Genomic DNA, 20,506 nt, shown 5'->3' with positions numbered 1-20,506 from the left:
TTGGAATTGCTTCACTTAGGGAAACTGACACCTTTATAATGCTGAGTCCTGCTATCCAAGAATGGGATGTTCAAGTCTCACAGAGTGTCTAACATTTTTCTTGTATAGTTTTGCACATTTCTTGCTAATTTTATACCAAAGTATTTAATCTTCTTTGTTAACATTATACATGGGATTTTCACTACCATTATAACCTCTGTTGATTGGTTGTATAAGTTAATTCTGTATCCTGCTACTTCACTGAAATCTTATTGTTTGTGTCGGTTTTATCATTGATTCTTTGAAGTGGATGACCGTGTTGAAGTGAGGCTGCTGGTGCCCTCCTGCGTCAGTGTAGGCTTTTTTGAAGATATTTCAGGGTGGTGGAACACCTTTAGTGAGCTAATGTTTCAGGAGTGGATAATCCATGTCTCCTGTTCACCAGTGTGGGCCTGGCACACAGCACAGAGCCTGGCACAGGGCTGATGCATAAGGGCTGTCAGAAGGCAGGGAAACAACAGAGGCCTGCTTACAGACTGCCTGGGAACTCCAGAGTGAGCAAATGGCTGGGAGGATGCTGATATAATATTTCCCCCATAGCCTTGATGGAGAAGCATGTTCTAAAAACGAAAATGCAGAATCTCCACCCCCTGGCTTGGAGCAGCCCACCAATGGCCACCCCTCCAGGAACTTTGCCCGTTCCTGGAGAGACAGTTCAAGAAAGTCTGGCCACCTCTCCAGCCAAGTAGAGAGAGGTGGAAGGATTTCAAAGGAGCAGAAAGTAGCCAGGCACTGCTCCAGACCTGCTATGTTTGTTTATCACCCATTTAACTCACCCTTTCCCAGTCTGTGCAGCACCCCCCACCCCGCCACCCCCCGCTGTGAGAGGAAAAACTGAATCGCAGTGTCCATGGGAAGAAGAAACAGGACAATAGAAGTGAGGTGACTTGCCCAAGGTCCTGCAGTCAATAACCAGGGAAAGTGGGATCATAGTCCATGTTCTGATTCCAAATTCCAAGACCACCTACAAAACTAAGTGGATCCCAAAAGGTAAGGTTCATTTAAAACTTAGCAACCAGTCACTGCTCATTATTTCTGGGCATTTCGAAAAATAAGCCTGGAGCTGCCAAGATCTACCCATCCCTGGCTACAGATAAATCTGAACTGCACATTAGGAAACAGGCGAGTGGGAAGTCACCTGGGCCCATGGAGAAGATCTGCCAAGAAATGAGACAACAGACTAGAAAATCATCAGCTTAGTGTATAAGGAGCTCCAGGGCTTTCCTGGTACAAGATGTGTCAGTTCCCACAGCGTGAGAGGCAACTGTGTCCCTTCCATCCCTCCCTCTCACACCAAAGAACAGCAGGTGCAGATCTGGAGCCCCATGAGAAATGGGGATATTTTTTAAAACAAAAGCCAACTGCTTGTCCCATGCTCTGTTATTCTAGAATGACCATGAGGCACTTTGCAGAGGTACAGTCCTGACGGTCAGCCTCAGCCAGGCCTGTGACCTGTCCCTACTAAACAGGTCAGTCACAATGGTCCTCGGGTTAACTGATGAGAGTGTGTACCCATGCCGCTATGGTGGGAAATGCTCGTTACTGTGGTTACCGGCATCACCAAGCCACTAACTGCATCATGGTCCAGTTGTGCTGAGGCCATCAGCTGAACTGACATTTATGGGACATCTGTTGCATACCAGGCCATGGTCCAGGCCCCTTCCATATGCCAGGTCAGTTATCCTCAGCCCTGAGAAGTGAACAGTGCACCCATTTGTCAGAGAAGATGATCAATACTCACAAGAGGTTCAACAATGTAACAAGGTTTCTTTGAACTCCTGGATGTGCGATTCTAAAAAACATAAATCTAGATAGCTGGTTCTCAAAGAGTGGTCCCTGCACCAACAGCCTCATCACCACCTGGAAAGTTGTTAGAAAACAAATTCTCAGGCCCATCCCAGTGAATCAGAAACACTGGAGGTAGGCTGGGAACCTGTGTTCTATCACACCCTCCAGGGGGCTCTGATGCTCCGAAATTGGAAAACCACGCGCTGGAGAATCCCAAAGGGAACAAAAACTGGGAGTCATCAGCAGCTACAGGTCCCCAAAAATAGTGCTGCCCAATGTGTTCTCCAAGGAACACTAGCCATTCCTTTGAGTCCCTGGGGAATGCCTCCCTCTGCTCTAAGAACTAGGCCCCGTGTCTGCTTGCTTCCTGCTCTGGCTCAAAGTTGTGTTAATAACTGCTCCTCAACATCTGCCACCATCTGCCCGCCTGCCACACAGAGAAAGCAACCCTTGTGCAAGCTGAGCTCTAGCATTTTCATGTGACATCTTTAGGCTGGAAGATTTCTGCAACCAGGCCTGGCCACTGTGAATACCCAGAGCATCCTCTCCATGGTGCTAGGTAAGAGCACAGCCAGCTCTTCTGGACCCACACATCCCAGGTTAGGAAAAACAGTGCTTAAAAAAGAAAAACACATTGCCTGGCTGGTATAGCTCAGGGGTTAGAGCACTGGCCTCTGCACCACACAGAAAAGGGTCTCAGGTTCGATTCCCAGTCAAGAGTATGTATCTAGGTTGCAGGTTCTATCCCTAGCCCAGACGAAGTGGGTGTAGGAGGCAACTAACTGATGTGTCTGTCTCTCACATCAGTGTTTCTCTCTCTCTCTCCCTCCTCCTCCAACTTGCTGCCTTCCACTCTCTCTAAAAATCAATGCAAAAAAATCCTCAGGTGAGGGTGAGAATTAACCTAAATAAATAAATAAATAAATAAATAATAAATGAATGAATAAAAAAACATTAACTTATTGGAACTAGGATGCTGCAGGGAGCTAAAATTGCTGGCATAGGAAGCACTCCAAAGTTAACATCAGCTTTTAGGTGAAGGATTTATTGGCTACTACAGAACAAGATTTTTTTTTTTTTTTTTTTTTTTTTACATTTCCCCAAAGCAGATGCTCAAATTGAGCTGTGGGGAAAACAGTAGACCAATCATTTACAAATTCCTAAAGACGGCCCCTGCATGCCAAGGGTCCTGGTAGCAGAGGTTCCTGCCTCCTCCAGGTTTCTACTCAATCATTTCCACTGAAATACATCCCCATTGAGCTGCTGCCCCTCATCCTGCCCACACAGCCCAAGGATCTGTCCAGACCAGAAGGGCCAGGAGCCACAGTGCTTGCCCTCTTAGCACTCCCTCTGGGACTAGACCACCAGGAGCACCTGTCACCTATTTAGCATTAGAGAACTGCATACACAGGTGCCACACTCACAGAGGGTGTGACCTTCCAACTTTCATTTACACCAACCGCTTCTCAGGAAGTGCCCAGGCCTGTTTCCCCAAAATTCACAACTGCCCCTGCCCCGTGCTTGCAACCACTGTTCTTGAAGCTCTCTACTCACCTCCACTAGTGCTCCAAGAGCCTTTGCTTACAAGCCCTGACTTTTTCATTCAGACTGCCCCAAAGACAATGTTATTCCTTTCTCTCGCTTCCTGCTTGACTCAAGAGACAGCTGTGCCTTCAATGCATTGTTACAGCTGAGCAAATCTAAGATATTTTCTGAACCAATAAAGATGGTTTCATACTTATGGTTGAAGGTGTCCCCTTGGATCAAAAAACACTTCATAAAGACTTAAGGCCGCTTGCATCTCTCTCCCGGGCACAAACTCTCAAGAATTCTAAGGGCAAACCTCCATACACAAGGTCACTATGGAGTAAGGGAGCCTCAGAAGCCATGCTGGTGGCTCCTTGCCCCTGATCAGCATTATGCAAACTAGCCAGGTGCCAAAAGCCATTTCTCTGATATGGAACTAGTGGAAGCTCAAGCAGGACCTTCATCACCAGGAGGCCAAGCACCATTCAGGAGCCAACACATAATTCTCCTAAGGACAGAAGCCCAGATACTCAGGTGACAAGGTGGTAAATGCCACAGTGCCCCATGCTGAGACACCTCTAAATGCTGGTCTCAAGCCAAACACAGCACAATTTTGTGAAAGCTTAGAAATGCCGAATGTCTTGAGCACTGCTAAAATCATGAGGAAATGATGACATTTGCTCCACACACTGCTGGCTCTCCCGACACAGATGTGAAGGTCTCCGGCCAGGGAAGACAGGGCTCTCAGGACAAGGCAGCCTGGGGTAAGACAACATTTTTGAACAGCCAAAAGTCTGAATGATGCCAGTTACCTGGCTGTGTGACCTTGGGGAGTCCCTTAGCCTCTCTGAGCTTCTATTTCCGACTCTGATATGTAAGACCACTACCTCACCCTCCTGTGTGGTCTGAAGGGTTAAAGACTATGAATCCAGCATGATGTCAGCTGGCCCTTTCTGAGGGCTTAATTTAGAGGGGCCCAGCAATGGGCAACCACCACAAGAGGCACCAGGGGAAATGCAAAGCTGTGAACATTAAAGGGCATGACAAACTCATTGGTCCCATTTGCCATTTACCCTCTAGGGCCAGAAACCCAGGATAAAGACACTGGCAAGAAGAAAGACAATTAGGAAAGCAAATCTGGCCAGATAGAAAGCCCTCCCAAGAGGAGATTTTCCACATCATTCCTAATAGTTAACTTGGCAGCAGCAAGCATTTTTCTGGCATGATCTCTCCTGTCCTATGGACCATGTTTCTGATTCCCTGGAGTTAATATTCGGTCCCGGTTTTGTTCAAGGAGTTCTAACATTTTCTGCATGTCGTGGTCAGCCTCTATCACCTGGAAATTAAACACATGGTCACAGGCCTGCAGTTGACTTTAACATCATCCTCCCTACAAGATGAAGAGAGAGAGTTGGGCGCAGGCAGGAGGAGGCAGGGAGGAAGGTTAAAGCCAAACAGTGCCCAGTTCTAGATCAATCTACCTTGTCGACTATATTTTCACTTAAGAACCCACTACAGTTGTCCCTGCAGAAAGCTCATACATGATTTTTGTCTCATCATTTTATATCATCTAACCTGCTATAATGAGGGAAAAATTATACTGTACTTCTTTAAAAATCCACTATAGTAATATCTCACTTTCCAGCAACCTCACTGCCTGGAAGAGCCATGAGTAGAAGTGTTTGAGCAGTCCAAACAGTCTGTGCACGACCCTCCCTCAGACCCACACTGAAGACACATTGCTAACAGTCTTAGGTATTCATCTGCCTGCCTGAAGAGATTTAGCAGCAGTAAATCAAAAAATAAGGGGACAGAGAAGCAAGGAATCATGAACAGGGCACACACATCTGTAGAGTTAGAAATGGTGACTGTTGGCAGGAGAAAGAAGGGTTACCTTAAAGAGCAAAAACAGGAACTCAAAAATATTAGTAACCTGTGGCAAACAGTCCTACACACTTCAGCACCTCCTAAGGCATCACTGTGTAACAGCCTAGAACAGAAAATGATATTCCTTCAGAGGCCCCGAGTCACCAAGAATAGGGGCAATGAGGTTCTGAGCCTGCCATTCACTAGAAAAGGGATTGTTGCATCAGAAAGACCTCATCCCAAATGGTTAAAACAAAAACCCAGCTCAACAGGCTTCAGCCATCTATCTAGAACATTCCTTTGTTGATGATGCTGGATAAGTGAGATACTACTGTGGTCATTGGTGTAATGTCACTAAAAATCACCTTCTCTCGTGTCTGTCCAAGTCACTCTGAGACTCAGATCAGAATGGGGACTATGAGAAAGCAAGAGATACTTCCACCCTCCCTGTTTGCTGCTTCTACATTCTTGAGCTCTCAAGGACTCAGTCCTTCCCCAGACTGAAGAATGGCTAACATTCCCCAGATCACTCTCCCTTCTAGAAAAGTCTCCTGCCCTGTCAGGAGAACTTACCAGAACAGGGGCCACTATAGGGAAAGGGCCCCCTTTGATGAGCCATTCCTCATAGAGGTGGTGAATAGCATCCAGATATTCCTGCCGGGAAACACACAAACAGGCTGTTAATCACAGAAGAGGGCAAGCACACCTCTCCTACCCAGAGTCTCGGGCAGGTAGGGTGAATGTCAATGACAGTGGGGTAGTGGCTTGGACAAAGAAGCCCACAACAACCAACCTGGCTCAGGTAGACAGTGATAAATGCAGCTGTTCACTCTGACAATGAGCCCAAGCATCATAACGGTCAGCCCAGCCCAGCCCAGCCCAGCCCTCGGGTGCATTCTGCTGGGGCTTACTCTACACACTCCTGCCCAGCTTCTCTTGTTTACTGTCTTTTTTTTTTTTAGCAGCAGGGCCACCAGTTCCTTGGGGGAGGGGGATCCATAGCCACACCATGGCCAGGAATCCCAGCCTTGGGCAGCCTGAACCTTTCCTTCCCACCAAGAGGGATGTGATCCTCACTGGTCTAGAAGCCCCACTCCTACTGCTTTGACCCCACCAGACAACTTGTAACCTGTGGATCCTCTCTACCATAAAGACCAACTTCAGAAAGCACAATGAGGTGGAGCCCACTGATGAAAAGGCCCAGATATGCCCCTAAGTCATCCGTGCCTCTACACCAGGAAGGACTGGATGGCACACACTCTTCCACATGCAGGCCAATGTGCTCTTGGCCACCTACCAACACCTCCTCCTCAAGCGGCAGTTTACTCCCAGCCCAGAAGCTTGCTGCTGCTTTTTCACCCACCACTGATTCTCCCTTAGCAACAAGATAGATTTGACCTCTAGGCCTTGTCAAAACTGTTAAGGCAATGGCTTGGATAGTGGCTTGGGGGGACTACAGACTTGGCATTTCTTTAGAACATTTGGGTCAGCACAAAGATCAGCTCTGCTCTATCACAGCATGGTCCATCCCTGCTCTACTGTGCCCTTTCTTTAATCACCCCTTTCTCTGGATTCAAAGGAGCTGCCCAGAGCAAGGCCTGGGCCTTCATACTTGGAATCTACCTTGCTGGTGCCCAGGCAAACAAGGCTGGACAAGCCTCAGGATCTGGATAGGCCTCAGGGCCCTCAGTCCAGCCCATCTTGAGCTCAGATCACCGTGACATCCCATTAGCCACTGCCCAGCCTCTATCTGTGTATTTCAGGGGTAGCTTCTCACATGGGGCATCCACTCTACTATTAACTGAGAAACTCCTAGGTCAAGGCCCTGGGACACCTGATGGGAATACAGAGGGAATAAGATCTAATTTTAAAAGTTAACAATTTCCTGAGGGATGAGGAACAAACGTAAACAAACAGTTCCAATATGGTGATCTCAAGGGCTATGATCATAATAAGCCCAGGGGCTGGGGCAGCAAAATGGAGAGAAGGTCAGGGAAGGATTCCTATAGTAAGTGACATCTGAACTGAACTTGGAAGGCAAAAGAAACCACTATGCAAAAGCACATTTGTGCAACTCCATGGTGAGTGAGTATGTGTGTGAATGAGTGCGTACAGCCACAACTAGTTCCTTATGGCCAGAATATAAAAGTCAGAGAGTGGAGGAAGATTAAGCCATTATACAGGATCTCATATGGCACGCTACAAAATGGGGACTTTGGCCTAGACCATGTTGAGGCACTGAAGGGTTTGGGGCTAAAAAACTACATGTGTGATGTTCTGTATTAGAAACATCACCCAAGCAGCAGTCTGCAGTCTGGATTTTGAAGGCAGATGTGGGGAGTGAGGGACCAAGGCAAGGAGAGCAGTTCAAGCCTGTTACAACAATTCCGACTGGAGTCAATGTGGCCTTGAACCAGACCCAGAAGGGTGAAGCAGTAAGCAAACACCAGTGAGTGTCACCTCCGAGCAGCAGCAAGCAAGAGGGCACATTCTAGAATGGATTCAGAGGGCATGGAGGCAAGCTATCTTCAAGAGATGGACTAGACAAGCCCTGGTGATGCCTGGGCAGGGACAGGGGGAGGGTGCCAGCTGCTGAGTCTGGGACACGGGAAGTGAAGCAAATCTGGACATGACTCAGGGTTTCCAGCCACAGAGAAAGTCAGAGTTCACCCTCTGATACGCTCAGTTCCTGTTTCTCTCTGTGTGACAACAGCACAATGATCTCACAGGCTGAGATGATGGTGGCTTCCAGTTCATCTCTAACCAGGATATAGGGACTCTTACCAATGGAATGACCTTCTCCTCTTCTCTGCATCTCATCTTTAACCTCTGATAACAGGTCTCAGGAGTGGTTCGGAGATAAACTGAGATTTAAAAAAAAAGATACATGGTTCTAATGACTGTTTGTGGCTTGGAAGTGAAAGCCAAGGAGATGGGGAAGGAGGGCACGTAAGCGAGGCATGGAGAGGAAACATCTGCCAGCATCTCTGAGCAGGAGACACAGACCAGGGTCAGCTCACAGCTAGACAACTGACCAGCTTGTGTGACCTGCCAGGCACCTTGACCCTCATCTGACTTTTGTTCCCTTTCCATGTCACAAACCTCACGAGGTCATTGTGAGGCTGAATAAGGCTCCAGACAGAGCTTAACACAGGGCCCAGCACTCAGTGGGTGTCAGTTAATGTTTTGTCATCTCCACCCTCCCTTACAAACTGGAAAAACCAACCAGATCACAATAGACCCAGGAAGAACAGACTGAGAAACAAAGGCCAAGTGCTTCTCCAGGAGGGATCAGGAGCCCCCACATTCTGTCTGCTCTTGGGGAAAAGGCTGAAATAATATGGGGAAAGAATCACCAATGGTAAGAGCCCCACCCAACACCCCTGCTGGTTGGCTACCTGAACAAGCTCATCCTCACCGGACCCAGGGGAGGGAGGCCAGGACGGGCCATCTCACCTATCAAATCCATGGACACATCAGTGTTCTTCACGATCCAGTCAAACCATTCTGACAGAACCACATAATCCACTTCGGGCATCTTCCGGCTGCAATGAGAGGTATAAGGGCTCTGTGTACCCACAGGAAGTTTCTGGGATGTGCCATTCCCCAAAAGTAACTGGGCATGGCTTTTGTTCAAAGGGAATTGCCAAGGGCACCATAGTGTGATCCACATGACAATGGACATGTGGTGATGACAAAGACCTTAAACACCCGACCTTTTGCTGCCTGGTGATGGGTTGTGGTGTGATGCAGCAAGTGTCATGGCACTGCCCAATGTGAGAACCCATTTGGGATTTGAACTCCAAGCAGAGAAAGGGGCTCTGAAACCTGTCCCCTGAGAACAGGGACAGCGCTCAGGTTAGGAGGTAGCACGGCAAACCAATTTCACCTCTTAGAAATTTATTTTGTGAAAATAATCATGAATGTCCATGTAGCACTGTTTAAAATAACAAAAACTAAACCTTAGTACATCTATATAACAGAAAGCCATGCAGTAACTGAAAGATGATGTAAAATAATATTTAATGATATGCAAATGCACATAATCAAATGCTCATAATTTGATGAAAACAACAGGATAAAAAACTATGCATATAATATGACCTAACCACATTTTCAGGAGTATTAAGTCCACACATTTTGTAAAAAGACTGAAAAGAAAAACACCAAAATGTTAACAGTGCTCCTCTCTGACCTGTAGACTATGGGAGACTTTCATTTTTTTCTTTATACTTTTTTGTATTTTCCAAAATTTAACAACATATTAGTTCTCATATCAAGAGTGGGGGAGGTGAGCAGGAGCAGACTGCTACATATGTAAAGTGTAAACTGAAAAAGAAAGGAAGGAAAAAAGAAAGGGGGAAGGATGAAAGAGCCAAGAGTGAAGAGAGACCTGGCATTTACCTACTACAGTGGGTTTGCTCTGCCCAGAGGGGAAATAAACAGGAAAGACAGGGAATGGCAGCGGCTGGAAGAAACAAACTCGTCAACAGCTGGGTGACCCTCAAAGGCCCAGGAAAGGAATTCCCCCCTTTAACATGTTCCACTCATCCTGGAGCCACTCAGAACTGGGTTTAGTGAGATCGACTACACGGAGAGAGGATGCGCCCAAGCTGTGTGCAGGGGGCACCCAAGCTCAGCTGCGTACAGAGACAGAAGGCTGGTTTCCATGATTCTGAGGGATATCAGGCAGTGGGTGCCATTTTACCTATTTTTGCGGTTTTCCTCCTGGGAACTCTGCCTGGCTCCTCCTGTGTCTTCCTCAACAGTGGCACGTCCAGCATTCCCACAGGCCACTGCTTTCCTTTCCATAGAACACACAGAGGTCAGTGCCTCTCTACTGAAGATCAAAAGGCCCAACTCACCAACAGCAAACTCAGGGGCTTTCATGAAGCTTTCCCCTGATAGCAGGGTGGCAAAATTGAGGTCTTGGGTCCACAAAAGTCATGCTGGATATTTTTGTTTGGCACAGTTTGCTGCCACCTTCACCCTGAATCCCAGAGAACTGCCAGTTGACACAGCACAAGTTAGAAGAGAAATCTCACACTCCAATGCCAGCCATCTCATATACGTACATTATTTTCTTCTTGTGTTTTCACAAGACTATGTGAGGTCAATTTTAGTCCCAATTCAAAGATGAGGAAAACTGAGGCTCAGAGAAGCCCAACTTCGTCTGAGCTGGGATTCAAGCCCGGCTCTCCGTGGCCCCCAAACCCACGGGTTCTTCATTGCATCACTCGCCTTCCCTGGTCTGTCAACTGAGGAAGCTGTTCTGGATCATGTCCAGTGTCTCATGGCCTCAGCTCAAGAAAAGCCACAGCTCTCAGGGTCATGACTCAGGCCATGAGACTCCATCTGGACTACAGCAGGGGAAGAATCCAAGCCCCAGGGCCAGTCAGGGAAATAGGAGGACCTGCTAATTGTTCCAAACTCAGGGTCTTAATCAATATTCCAGACCGGCAGCCCCAGGTGAGTCAGGGTGCTATTTTCCCAGCTGGGCCCAGTCAATTTCCTCACTTCTGCACTTAGAACACGCCAAGCAGGCAATCTTGCAAAACCTTTGCATACAATTATCTAGCCCACGGAGCTGGGGGCATACAGTTGCCTATGTGGCCGCTTCAGCTGTGCATCTTCCTCGCCACCATTAGCTTCTTATTCCAGCACAGTGCCCACAACTCAGAAGTTCCTGTCTTTAGGAGAATGTACCAGAATCTTCCTCTTCAGGAAGTCACACAACCCTCTCAGACCCCTGGTGGCCTACGTGCACTTATATTCTGCCCACCCCTAACTGGCTGGGATCGGGGACTGGAAGAGGCAGCCTCTCCCTAGAACTGCTTATTTGTTTGAGACTCACAAGCTAAGACTACCCTTCAAGAAATGCTTTGAGGGAGGCAGAATTCCAACAAGTGGGCTTTTCTGGGCACCTGAGCCTACAACTGCAGACAGCAGAGCCAGGCCTGTTGTACTCTCTTCCTCCAACTGCCCCCCACCACCCCCCGCCAGATTCCCAGCCAAGGTTGCATGAGCTTCTGAGAAAGAGAAAAGGATGAACCCGAATGCCAAAGGGCCAGAAGCCTGCCTTGTGATAGGGCTGTCCCTACACAAGCTCCTAGGCAGGAGCTGACATCCCATATATGCCATCTGTGGCTCCCAGGACCCGGTCGAACTCCCCACAGGTAGGAACCAAAACATCCTCTTCTAGGTACAGGCAAAAGATCCAGCCAAACCCTGTTCTAAGCTACATTTAGACTAGGATCAAAATAATAGCAACCTGTATTTGGGGGAGCAGAAACCTCTCAAAACATCTACATTCACAATCATGCTTCTCTGCGGATGACCCACTGCATCAAGAGAAGCTAGAGTTGGAAGGAGGGTGAGCATGAAAAAAAACCCTAGTCTAGTCTTCTCCTGCTTGTCAATTCTTTAGTAAAAAAACTTTTTACTTTGCCTCCAAAAAGAAAACCTTTGGTCTATGGCTGTCCCAATCCTGGCCTAGGAGTAAAGTCACAGACCCTTGAAACAAAGATAACACAACAAGCCCCCCACCCCCAACCAAAACCTGAGGCAACAAATGTGAAATGAAGAGCAGGCAGTGTAGTAAACTGAGGAAATCCTGCCCATGAACCACTTTCACTACCTGTCCAAAGACAACCTGCAGGGCTGGGCTCTTGCTTTCAGGACCCCAAAGGCTCAGGGGATGCCCCAAGGAAGCCACAGTTTCAAAACTCCAGAGGGAAAGGGAAGGGCACTGGCTTCTTCTGAGGCCCTGTCCCTCCAAGTGTGATCCCCAACCAGCAGAGTGGTGGCTGCCCAGAGTTAAACATACAGGCTCTTGGGTCCCACCCTGGATCCTCGAAGCAGCACCTGCATATTAACCTAAGGTACAGTGATCTGTGGGAGATGTCGACAGTGAGGCCTGGGTAGAAAGAGGCAGAGGCCTACCTCCCCTGACCCAACACTTTGGGGGCTCCAATGGGCCTGACGCCTCTAGCTTATTAATGAGAGAAATCTAGATGTCTCTCCCCACTCCCTCATTACCACTGCCCACATAGCAGGTGCAGGAAACTCCCCCAGCCAAGTTCCTGCCCAATACAGAAAGAGCACTGGCTTTCCAATCCCATCTCAATTCCCAATCTGACAAACAGGGTCAATAGTACCTACCTCAGGGCTGTCTGGAGGGTTCAAAGAGAAAAAGATACGTAAAGAATCAGACAATAATGTAGCTCCTGTCCACAGGTCCCTGCTCTGCCTCTCAACCACTTGAATAAATGCCCCAATTTCCAGGGAATACAAACCAGCTGGTCCAGTTCACAAGTGGCTCACCTGCACTGATTAGGTGCTTCTCAGTGCCCCTCTCCTTGGTTCTCTGCCTCCCAAACTTAGGGACTCTGGAGTAAATGGCTAAACGAGAGGACACTCCAAGCCACATGCTAAGCATGATGTTTGTTATAGATACAAACAGAGGAGCATGTTATGAACTAGAATGCAAAATCCAATGACTTTCTAACATAGAAGAGGAGACGTCAAAGAAATTTCCAGTTAGCAGCCTGCTTCGGGCCATAGTGGCTGAGAGGACAAGTCGGGAGTCAGCAGCCTATGTGATCTTTTCTCTGCCCTTGGAAGATTGCAGTAAAAGGGTTAGAGGAACAAAACCTTCTCCCATCTTCCTGAAACCAAAGTGGTAGGTGGCCTGGCCCACCAGGGTGCATGGTGCTCCCAGCAGCCACTCGAGCACCCGAGCCCACATGCCAACCAATAGCCTCTGGCTCCATCAAGTGATACCAGAACTGGGTCTTGCCTTCTGAGGATTGTAAGAACTTAAAAGCATTAGATAACAGAAACAGAAACAAGGACACTGGGCAGTTTTTCCATTGTTCTTTGTCCATGAAAATCTAATCACCGATGCCAGGCTTTCTAGGAGGGCCAGGGGGAGGAATAAATGCGTATGAAATTATCAGGGCAGGAAAACAGCTCAAAAAATAAAAAGCTACAGCCTTTTCCTACATTACCCACAAAATGGCCAAGGGCAAGGTCCATGTGAACTGGACCAGTGACCTGGACCACAGCCACTTAGATCAGAAAGTACAGGACCATCATTAGAAGCGAGGACTATGGGTGTGAGTAACCAAAGCCCACGGACATCAGCTAAAACTGTCCCAGGGACAGGCAAAGACAAGGGGGCTCCTGGGGAAATTCACCAGGCATTAGGAAACCTATGTGGTTGGGGGATTTAACTGGAAAATTTCATGAAGATCAAGGACCTGCCTAAGGACCACAGGCCCTAAACCTGGCAACTGTTCCAAAGGCTCTCCTCCAGAGACAGACAATAGGAATCAGAGACAAGAAGGGCTCTTAGTGAGATATGGCTGTGCTCACAAAAATAGTAAACTCCAGAGCCAGGATGAAACCCAGGTCCACGCCCCACTCTCTCCCCTTGACCTCTGGTCATTACAGATCATCCTCTTCAAAAAGAGCCAAGAGCTGCCAAACTGACTGGGACTAGAGGACAGAGACAGCCCAGCTACAATGAGGGTAAAAAGGACTCCCAACTGTGTCCAGGGTCTGCTCCTCGGGCCACAATGTCATCAAGCAGTAAACAAACACCAAAGGACTCCTTTGCTCTCTTCTCTCTTCCGCCTGTCCCCACTCTAGCAGAGGCACTGATGAGCAGGGAGCAGAGAAGAGCAAGCATCGTGGAAACAGAGCAGTAGACAAACAGCTCAGCCTCACTGGAAACCCAGGCAGCTGGGGGAGGATGGGACTCTGTCAACAGGAACTACCTGTTGGAAGGGCAGAGCCCACAAGAGAATTCTGAGGTCAGAGAACAAAGCTAGTCAAGACTTGCCCTGATGGCTGTCCCTGATCCCGGAGCATGGGTCTAAGGCCCGGGTGGAGGGGACGGGGCTCTTGTCCTAGGGCCACACAGGCTCAAGCGCATGATCCGTGGCAGCTCAGGACCCAAGGGAGAAGCCTTTCTGTGGTTCCATTAAAAGAAAAGGTGACATGGGACTACATCAAACTCAAAAGCTTCTGCACAGCGAAAGATACAATCATCAAAACGGAAAGGCTACCCACTGTATGGGAGAGCATAATTGCCAATGATATATCAGATAAGGGGTTAATTTCCAATATATAGAGAGTGCTCATACAACTCCACAAAAGGAAGACAAAGAACCTAATTTAAAAATGGGCAAAAAAACTAAATAGACACCTCTCCAAACAGAACATACAAATGGCTAAGAGACATATGAAGAAATGCTCATCATCACTAATCATCAGAGAGATACAAATTAAAACAATGAGGTATCACCTCACACCTGTCAGAATGGCCGCCATCAACAAATCATCAAACAACAAGTGTTGGTGAGGGTGTGGAGAAAAGGGGACTCTACTACACTGCTGGTGGGAATGCAGACTGGTGCAGCCACTATGGAAAACAATATGGTGCTACCTCAGAAAGTTAAAAATTGAACTTCCATTTGACCCAGTGATCCCACTTCTAGGAATATACCCTAAGAAGCCTGAAACACCAATCAGAAAGAATATATGTACCCCCATGTTTGTAGCAGCACTATTTTACAATAGCTAAGATCTGGAAACAGCCCAAGTGTCCATCAGTAGACGAATGGATAAAAAAGCTGTGGTACATATACACAATGGAGTACTATGCAGCAGTAAGAAAGAAAGATCTCTTATCCTTTGAGACTACATGGAGGGACCTAGAAAATATCATCCTAAGTGAAACAAGCCAAACAGAGAAAGACAAGTATCATACGATCTCACTTATCTGTGGAATATAATGAACATAACAGTCTGAGGAATGGGGTAGTCCCAGAGACGTGGAATTGGGGTACAGACTGACAATCCCCAGAAGAGGGGGTGGTGGGGGAGAGATAAACCACAGAACTTATATGCATGTATGCATGAACAGTAGACATGGACAACAAACTGGGGACAGGGCAGGGAGGGAGGAGGAGGGGGGAATCAGTGGAGGAAAAAGGAGAAACATCTGTAACAAAAATTAATTAATAAAAAATAAATAAATTATAAAAAAATAAATAAATAAAAGAAAAGGTGTGAAAGAGTTTGGTCCAGAACCTGGGGAGCAAGTAGGGCTGGAGTCTAAAGAACAGCCACAGGTTTCATCACCCAACAAGATGATACTTAATGAGTATCAACCAGGTGCCAGCTTGGTGCTGGGTCCCAGCTAAGTGAGTAAACCAGACATGGTCCCTGTCCTCAGGGGGTTTATGAGCCAGTAGGGCAAGGGAGACATGCAATGTAGTAGACAATTAAACAAATAGACACATACTAAGTTAAACCACATGAAACTGCCCTTTTGCAGGTCAAAATCAGTCAAGTATTACAAATTTCATATGATCAACCTAATTAGAGGTTCTCTTAAATACCACAAAGAAAACTAAAAGACAGTAATAATTAAGAATAACAAGGGGCTTGAGCTATCTAGACAATGTGGTTGGGGAGGGTCAGGAGAGGTGACATTTAGGATGACAGCTGTAAATGAGAAGGAATGGGGAGTAAGTAAGTAGAGAGTAGAAGGCAGGTATCAGGACCAGCTCTGCAAGGGAGTGACAGTAGTACCCCAAGGCTCAAAGGAGGTAAAAGCAATAATATGGGGGGCTGGCAAGGAAAAGGGGACAAGGCACACAGCTGCTAAGAAAAGAATGGCATAGAAGAAACTAAAGCTTTAGACCCCAGCCTGCAGCCCATTTCTCCAAGACCCTAGAAAATAGCAGTCAACTGACCACAAGAATGGAGGGCCCCATGCCTTTGAGGCCTCAGCACTGTGGGCCACCAGAAGTCCCCTCCAACATTGTCAATATGACACAGTCTACTCCCATGAGGGCAAAAGACAGTTTTGAGTGAAAACCACAACAAATATCATGTACACTGTGCTAGACTGATTTGTCTATTCGCTCCAGATCTTCACCTCCCTATATCCTCCCACTTTGCCATGTAACCCACAAGGGACACCTCTCAAATTGGGTCAGTTGTGTGACCAACTCTGGCCAATGGAATGTTAACAAATGTGAAGCCAAGGCCTGAAAAAGCAATAATACATTTCCACGGGTGCTGCTGCCTTCTGCCATCACCATGAGGAGTGAATGCCCAGGCTAGCTTGCTGGTCCCAGAAGGAGGATGATAGAGAGGCAAGAGAGAGAGATGACTCACCCCATCACCCTTCCCAGGGCCATCCTAGAGCAGCCAACCCCAAGATATTTCATGGAACCCAGCCAAGGTCAGCAGAGCCACCTGGCCGACCAACCTACATGACTGAGCAATCAGTGCAGAGAGCTGTCTGCCGCTGAGATTCTGTGGTGGTTTGTTACATCGCATTACTGTGGCAATAGATAACTGATACAACATAGCAGGTACTCAGTATCTGTCATTTGAATAAAGATGTTCCAATTCCATTTTTAACAAATTAATAAAAATATCAATTGTGCAAACGATGGTACCTTCTATACAAGTTTTCTACAAAAATGTATCTTGCACTGTGAATCGACCGCTCCATCAACCGTACAGGTGACATCTAAAAGAAAACAAAAAGTGATTCACTAACTCAATCAAAGAGGGGGTCAGGAAGGCTTAAAGAATGCCTGTGTTCCCCCTAACTATGGTTTATACTGAATACAAGAATCAAGGAGGAGGAAAGTGGTGGCGGGCATAACCAGAGCGAGGGTGAGTGTATAAGAGTGTGAGTGAGTGTGAGAGAGTATGAGTGGATGTGGGTGTGGACAATCAACCTTGAGCAGTGCAGAAATGCGGGGCATAGGGTTCCTGTGCTGTGGATGGGGAGCAGCTGGCTACTATGGTAAGCAGCTTGTCAGGGTGCTTCTCCCTGTGCAGCTGGGGGTGGGGGCCCGCCATTTTGTAAGGTCTTCTCTGGGAGCAGGCGGATAGGCCAAGTGACCTGAGTCCACCAGAGTGGCTTGCACCGTCGGACCAGTGGAGCCCACTGTGTCAACTCAGGCCAGCACACAGTAGTGGCGCTATTGAGGTGCCTGCTATAGTAGCTGCAACCAGCTGGGAGCCAAGCATCATCCCCCACAGCAGAAGCTTCATTGGAGCCCAGCACCTTCCCCCACAGCAGCAGTGACTGGGTAGAAGTGGAGCCCCACCCCCAACAGCAGCTGAGGCTCAGGAGCTGAGACATACTCCCAGCAGCAGAGGCCCTGGAGCGGACATCCATTCCCAGGCAGCACAAATCAACAGCTGAGACCCATCACCAGCAGTATCAGCAGAGGCTAATCAGGAGCGGTGCCCCAGCCCAAACAGCAGCAAGACTCACGCAGCCAAGACCTGCCCCTAACAACTGCAGCAGGTCCACTTTGGAGTGGAGCCCCTCTCCCAGCAGCAGCAAAGTCCCAGGAGCTGAGTATCCTCAGCCCCTAACAGCAGCAGAGGATTGGGAGCTGAGAGCACCCCCTAGCAACAGCAGCAGCAGTAGCAATGCAAACTGGGAACTGACACTCACCCCCAGCGTTAACTGATCAGGAGCTAAGCCCCACCAGGCAGCAGCACCCCATAGCAGCACATGGGTATGACCCACAAACCCCAGCAGCGCACCAGCGGGACCCAAGCACCTCAGCAAAGTACCAGCGAAACCCATGCACCTCAGCAGTGTACCAGCAGGACCCACACACTGCAGCAGCACATCAGCGGGACCCACACACCCCAACAGTGTACCAGTGGGACCCACGCACCTAAGCAGCCCATCAGCAGAACCCACATACCCCAAGAGCACCTAACATGACACACCAATACCAGCCGCCAGTTGTTAATCCTCCAGGGCCCACAGCAGGCAAGAGACGCCGCACACCAAAATAGTCTGGGAAGCACAGTAGCCTTATTTGATACACACCAACCTGCCTACACATTCCAACATCCCTCACCAGGCCTAGAGCTACCAGATTGCTAAAATGGTGAGACAAAGAAACAACATCCAAATGAACGAAAAGGAGGAATCATCAGAAAAGGAACTACATGAAAAAAGAAATTTGTCAGATAAAGAATTCAAAGCAATAATTTTAAGGGTGCTCAAACAATTTAGTGAGAACTACAAGCAACTTAATAAGAATTATGAAAACTTCAGTGGAAACTACATCAGTTTTAAAAAAGAGATAGAAGCTATGAATAAAAATCAAGAGGAAATAAAGAATGACATAGCTGTTATGAAAAAATACCTGAGAAGGATTCAATAGTACATTAGAAGAAGCTGAAGACTGAATCAGCAAGTTAGAAGACAAGATAGGAAAAAAAAACACCCAAATAGAGCAGCAAATGGGAAAAAAATCAAAAAGCAGGAGGAGAGTTTAGGGAAGCTCTGAGACAACACAAAACGTAACAATATTCACATCATAGGGGTACCGGAAGGAGAAGAACTGGAGAAAGGAATACAGAACCTGTTTGAAAAAATAATGACAGAAAACTTCCCTAAATTGGTGAAGGAAAAAGTCACACAAGTCCAGGAAACACAGAGTCCCAAGCAAGATGACCCCAAAAAGACCCACAGCTAGACACATCATAATTAAAATGGCAAACATTAAAGACCAAAAAAGAATCTTAAAAAAAAGCAAGAGAGAGAAAGTTACCTACAAGGGAGCCCCCATTAGACTGTCAGCTGATTTCTCAATAAAAACACTGCATGCCAGAAGGTATTGGCATAAAGTATACAAAGTAATGAAAGACAAGGGACTGAATCCAAGACTACTCTATCCAGCAAGGCTATCATTCAAAATTGAAGGCGAAATAAAGAGCTTCTCAGACAAAAAAAAAAAAAGCTGAAGGAATTTATCACCACCAAACCAGCACTGCAAGAAATGCTAAAGGGACTGTTGTAAGAAGGAGAAGAAACAGAAAGAAATAGGAACACAGGCATAAAATAAAAATGGCAACTAATAAGCATCTATCAATAATAACCTTAAATGTAAATGGCTTAAATGCTCCAATCAAAGGACACAGGGTAGCTGATTGCATAAGAAAACACGACCCATATATATGCTGTCTACAAGAAACCCACCTCACAACAAAAGACTCACACAGAATGAAAGTGAAGGGATGGAAAAAAGTTTTCCAAGCAAATGGAAAAAAGTTTTCCAAGCAAATGGAACTGGTGTAGCAATACTCATATCTAATAAGATACATAATAAGAGACCAAGAAGGTCACTACATAATATTAAAGGGACCAATCCAACAAGAGGATATAATCCTGGTAAACATATTTGCACCAAATACAGGAGCACCAAAATATATTTAAAAACTTCTGGAGGACTTCAAGGGAGAAATCAACAGCAATACAATCATAGTGGGTGACTTTAACACCCCACTGACACAATTGGAGAGATCTTCTAGACAAAAAATTAACAAGGACACAGTCCTTATATGACGAAATAGATCAGTTGGACTTAATTGATATTTACAGAACATTTCACCCCAAAGCTGCAGAATATACATTCTTCTCAAGTGCACACAGAACATTATCAAAGATAGGCCACATGTTAGGATACAAAGTAAGTCTCTACAAATTCAAGAAGACTGAAATCATATCAAGCATCTTTTCAGATCACAATGGCATGAAACTAGATATCAATTACAATAAAAACACACAAAAACATTCAAACACATATAGGCTAAATAGCATGTTATTAAGCAAAAAATGGGTTACCAAAAAGATTAAGGAAGAAGTTAAAAACTTCCTGGAAACCAATTAAAAACAAACACAAAACAATACAAAATCTATAGGATGCAGCAAACACAGTCCTGAGAAAGAAATTCACAGCACTACAGGCCTACCTCAGAAAACAAAAAAAAATTCCTAATTGACTTTCTAACCCTACATCTTAAAAAACTAGAAAGTAAACAAAAAGAAAAACCCAGAGCAAGTAGAATGAAAGAAATAGTAAAGGTCAGAGCAGAAATAAATGACATAGAAACTAAATAAACATTTCAAAAGATCAATGAAACAGGACTTCCAGTCAAGATAGCAGTGTAGGCTAACGTGGTAATAGGTCCTCCCACAACCACATCAAAGTTACAACTAAACTACAGAACAACCATCATTCAACACCGACTGAAATTAAGCTGAATGGAAGTCCTACAACAACAAAATTAAAGAAGCAGCCACATCGAGACTGACTGGTCCCACACCCATGTGTGGTGGATAAAATTCAGGAGAAACACCTCAGCTGGGAAGGTCCTCCCTGAGTACTGATTGGTCCCCATCCCACACCAGGCACCCAGCTCAGGGTTCCAGTGCCAGGAA

General features: G+C 46.6%; 1 protein-coding gene across 5 annotated transcripts in view; it reads right to left on the bottom strand.

Annotated features, from left to right (window-relative positions):
- Positions 1–20,506, bottom strand: part of TK2 (thymidine kinase 2) — a 45,227-nt gene that overhangs the window by 1,072 nt on the left and 23,649 nt on the right. Inside the window, exons 6-12 of one of the 5 annotated variants that reach the window (XM_036274822.1) lie at positions 16,701–16,774; positions 9,929–10,024; positions 8,677–8,765; positions 8,005–8,084; positions 5,794–5,874; positions 5,288–5,344; positions 4,634–4,690 (exon numbers count right to left, since the gene is read on the bottom strand). In XM_036274822.1, coding sequence (XP_036130715.1) covers positions 5,330–5,344; positions 5,794–5,874; positions 8,005–8,084; positions 8,677–8,765; positions 9,929–10,024; positions 16,701–16,774 — 435 coding nt within the window. In that variant the 3' untranslated portion in view covers positions 4,634–4,690; positions 5,288–5,329. Of the gene's footprint in view, positions 1–866; positions 1,730–2,874; positions 4,691–5,287; positions 5,345–5,793; positions 5,875–8,004; positions 8,085–8,676; positions 8,766–9,928; positions 10,025–16,700; positions 16,775–20,506 lie in introns of those variants that run through there. The other 4 variants (XM_036274824.1, XM_036274820.1, XM_036274821.1 and 1 more) reach the window with 4 other exon arrangements.

The sequence above is a fragment of the Molossus molossus genome, unplaced genomic scaffold (assembly GCF_014108415.1).
Source record: "Molossus molossus isolate mMolMol1 unplaced genomic scaffold, mMolMol1.p scaffold_m16_p_21, whole genome shotgun sequence".
Classification (NCBI taxonomy): Eukaryota; Metazoa; Chordata; class Mammalia; order Chiroptera; family Molossidae; genus Molossus; species Molossus molossus.
Note: the sequence above shows the minus strand (reverse complement) of the source record. Positions and strands in the feature narration are given on the sequence as shown.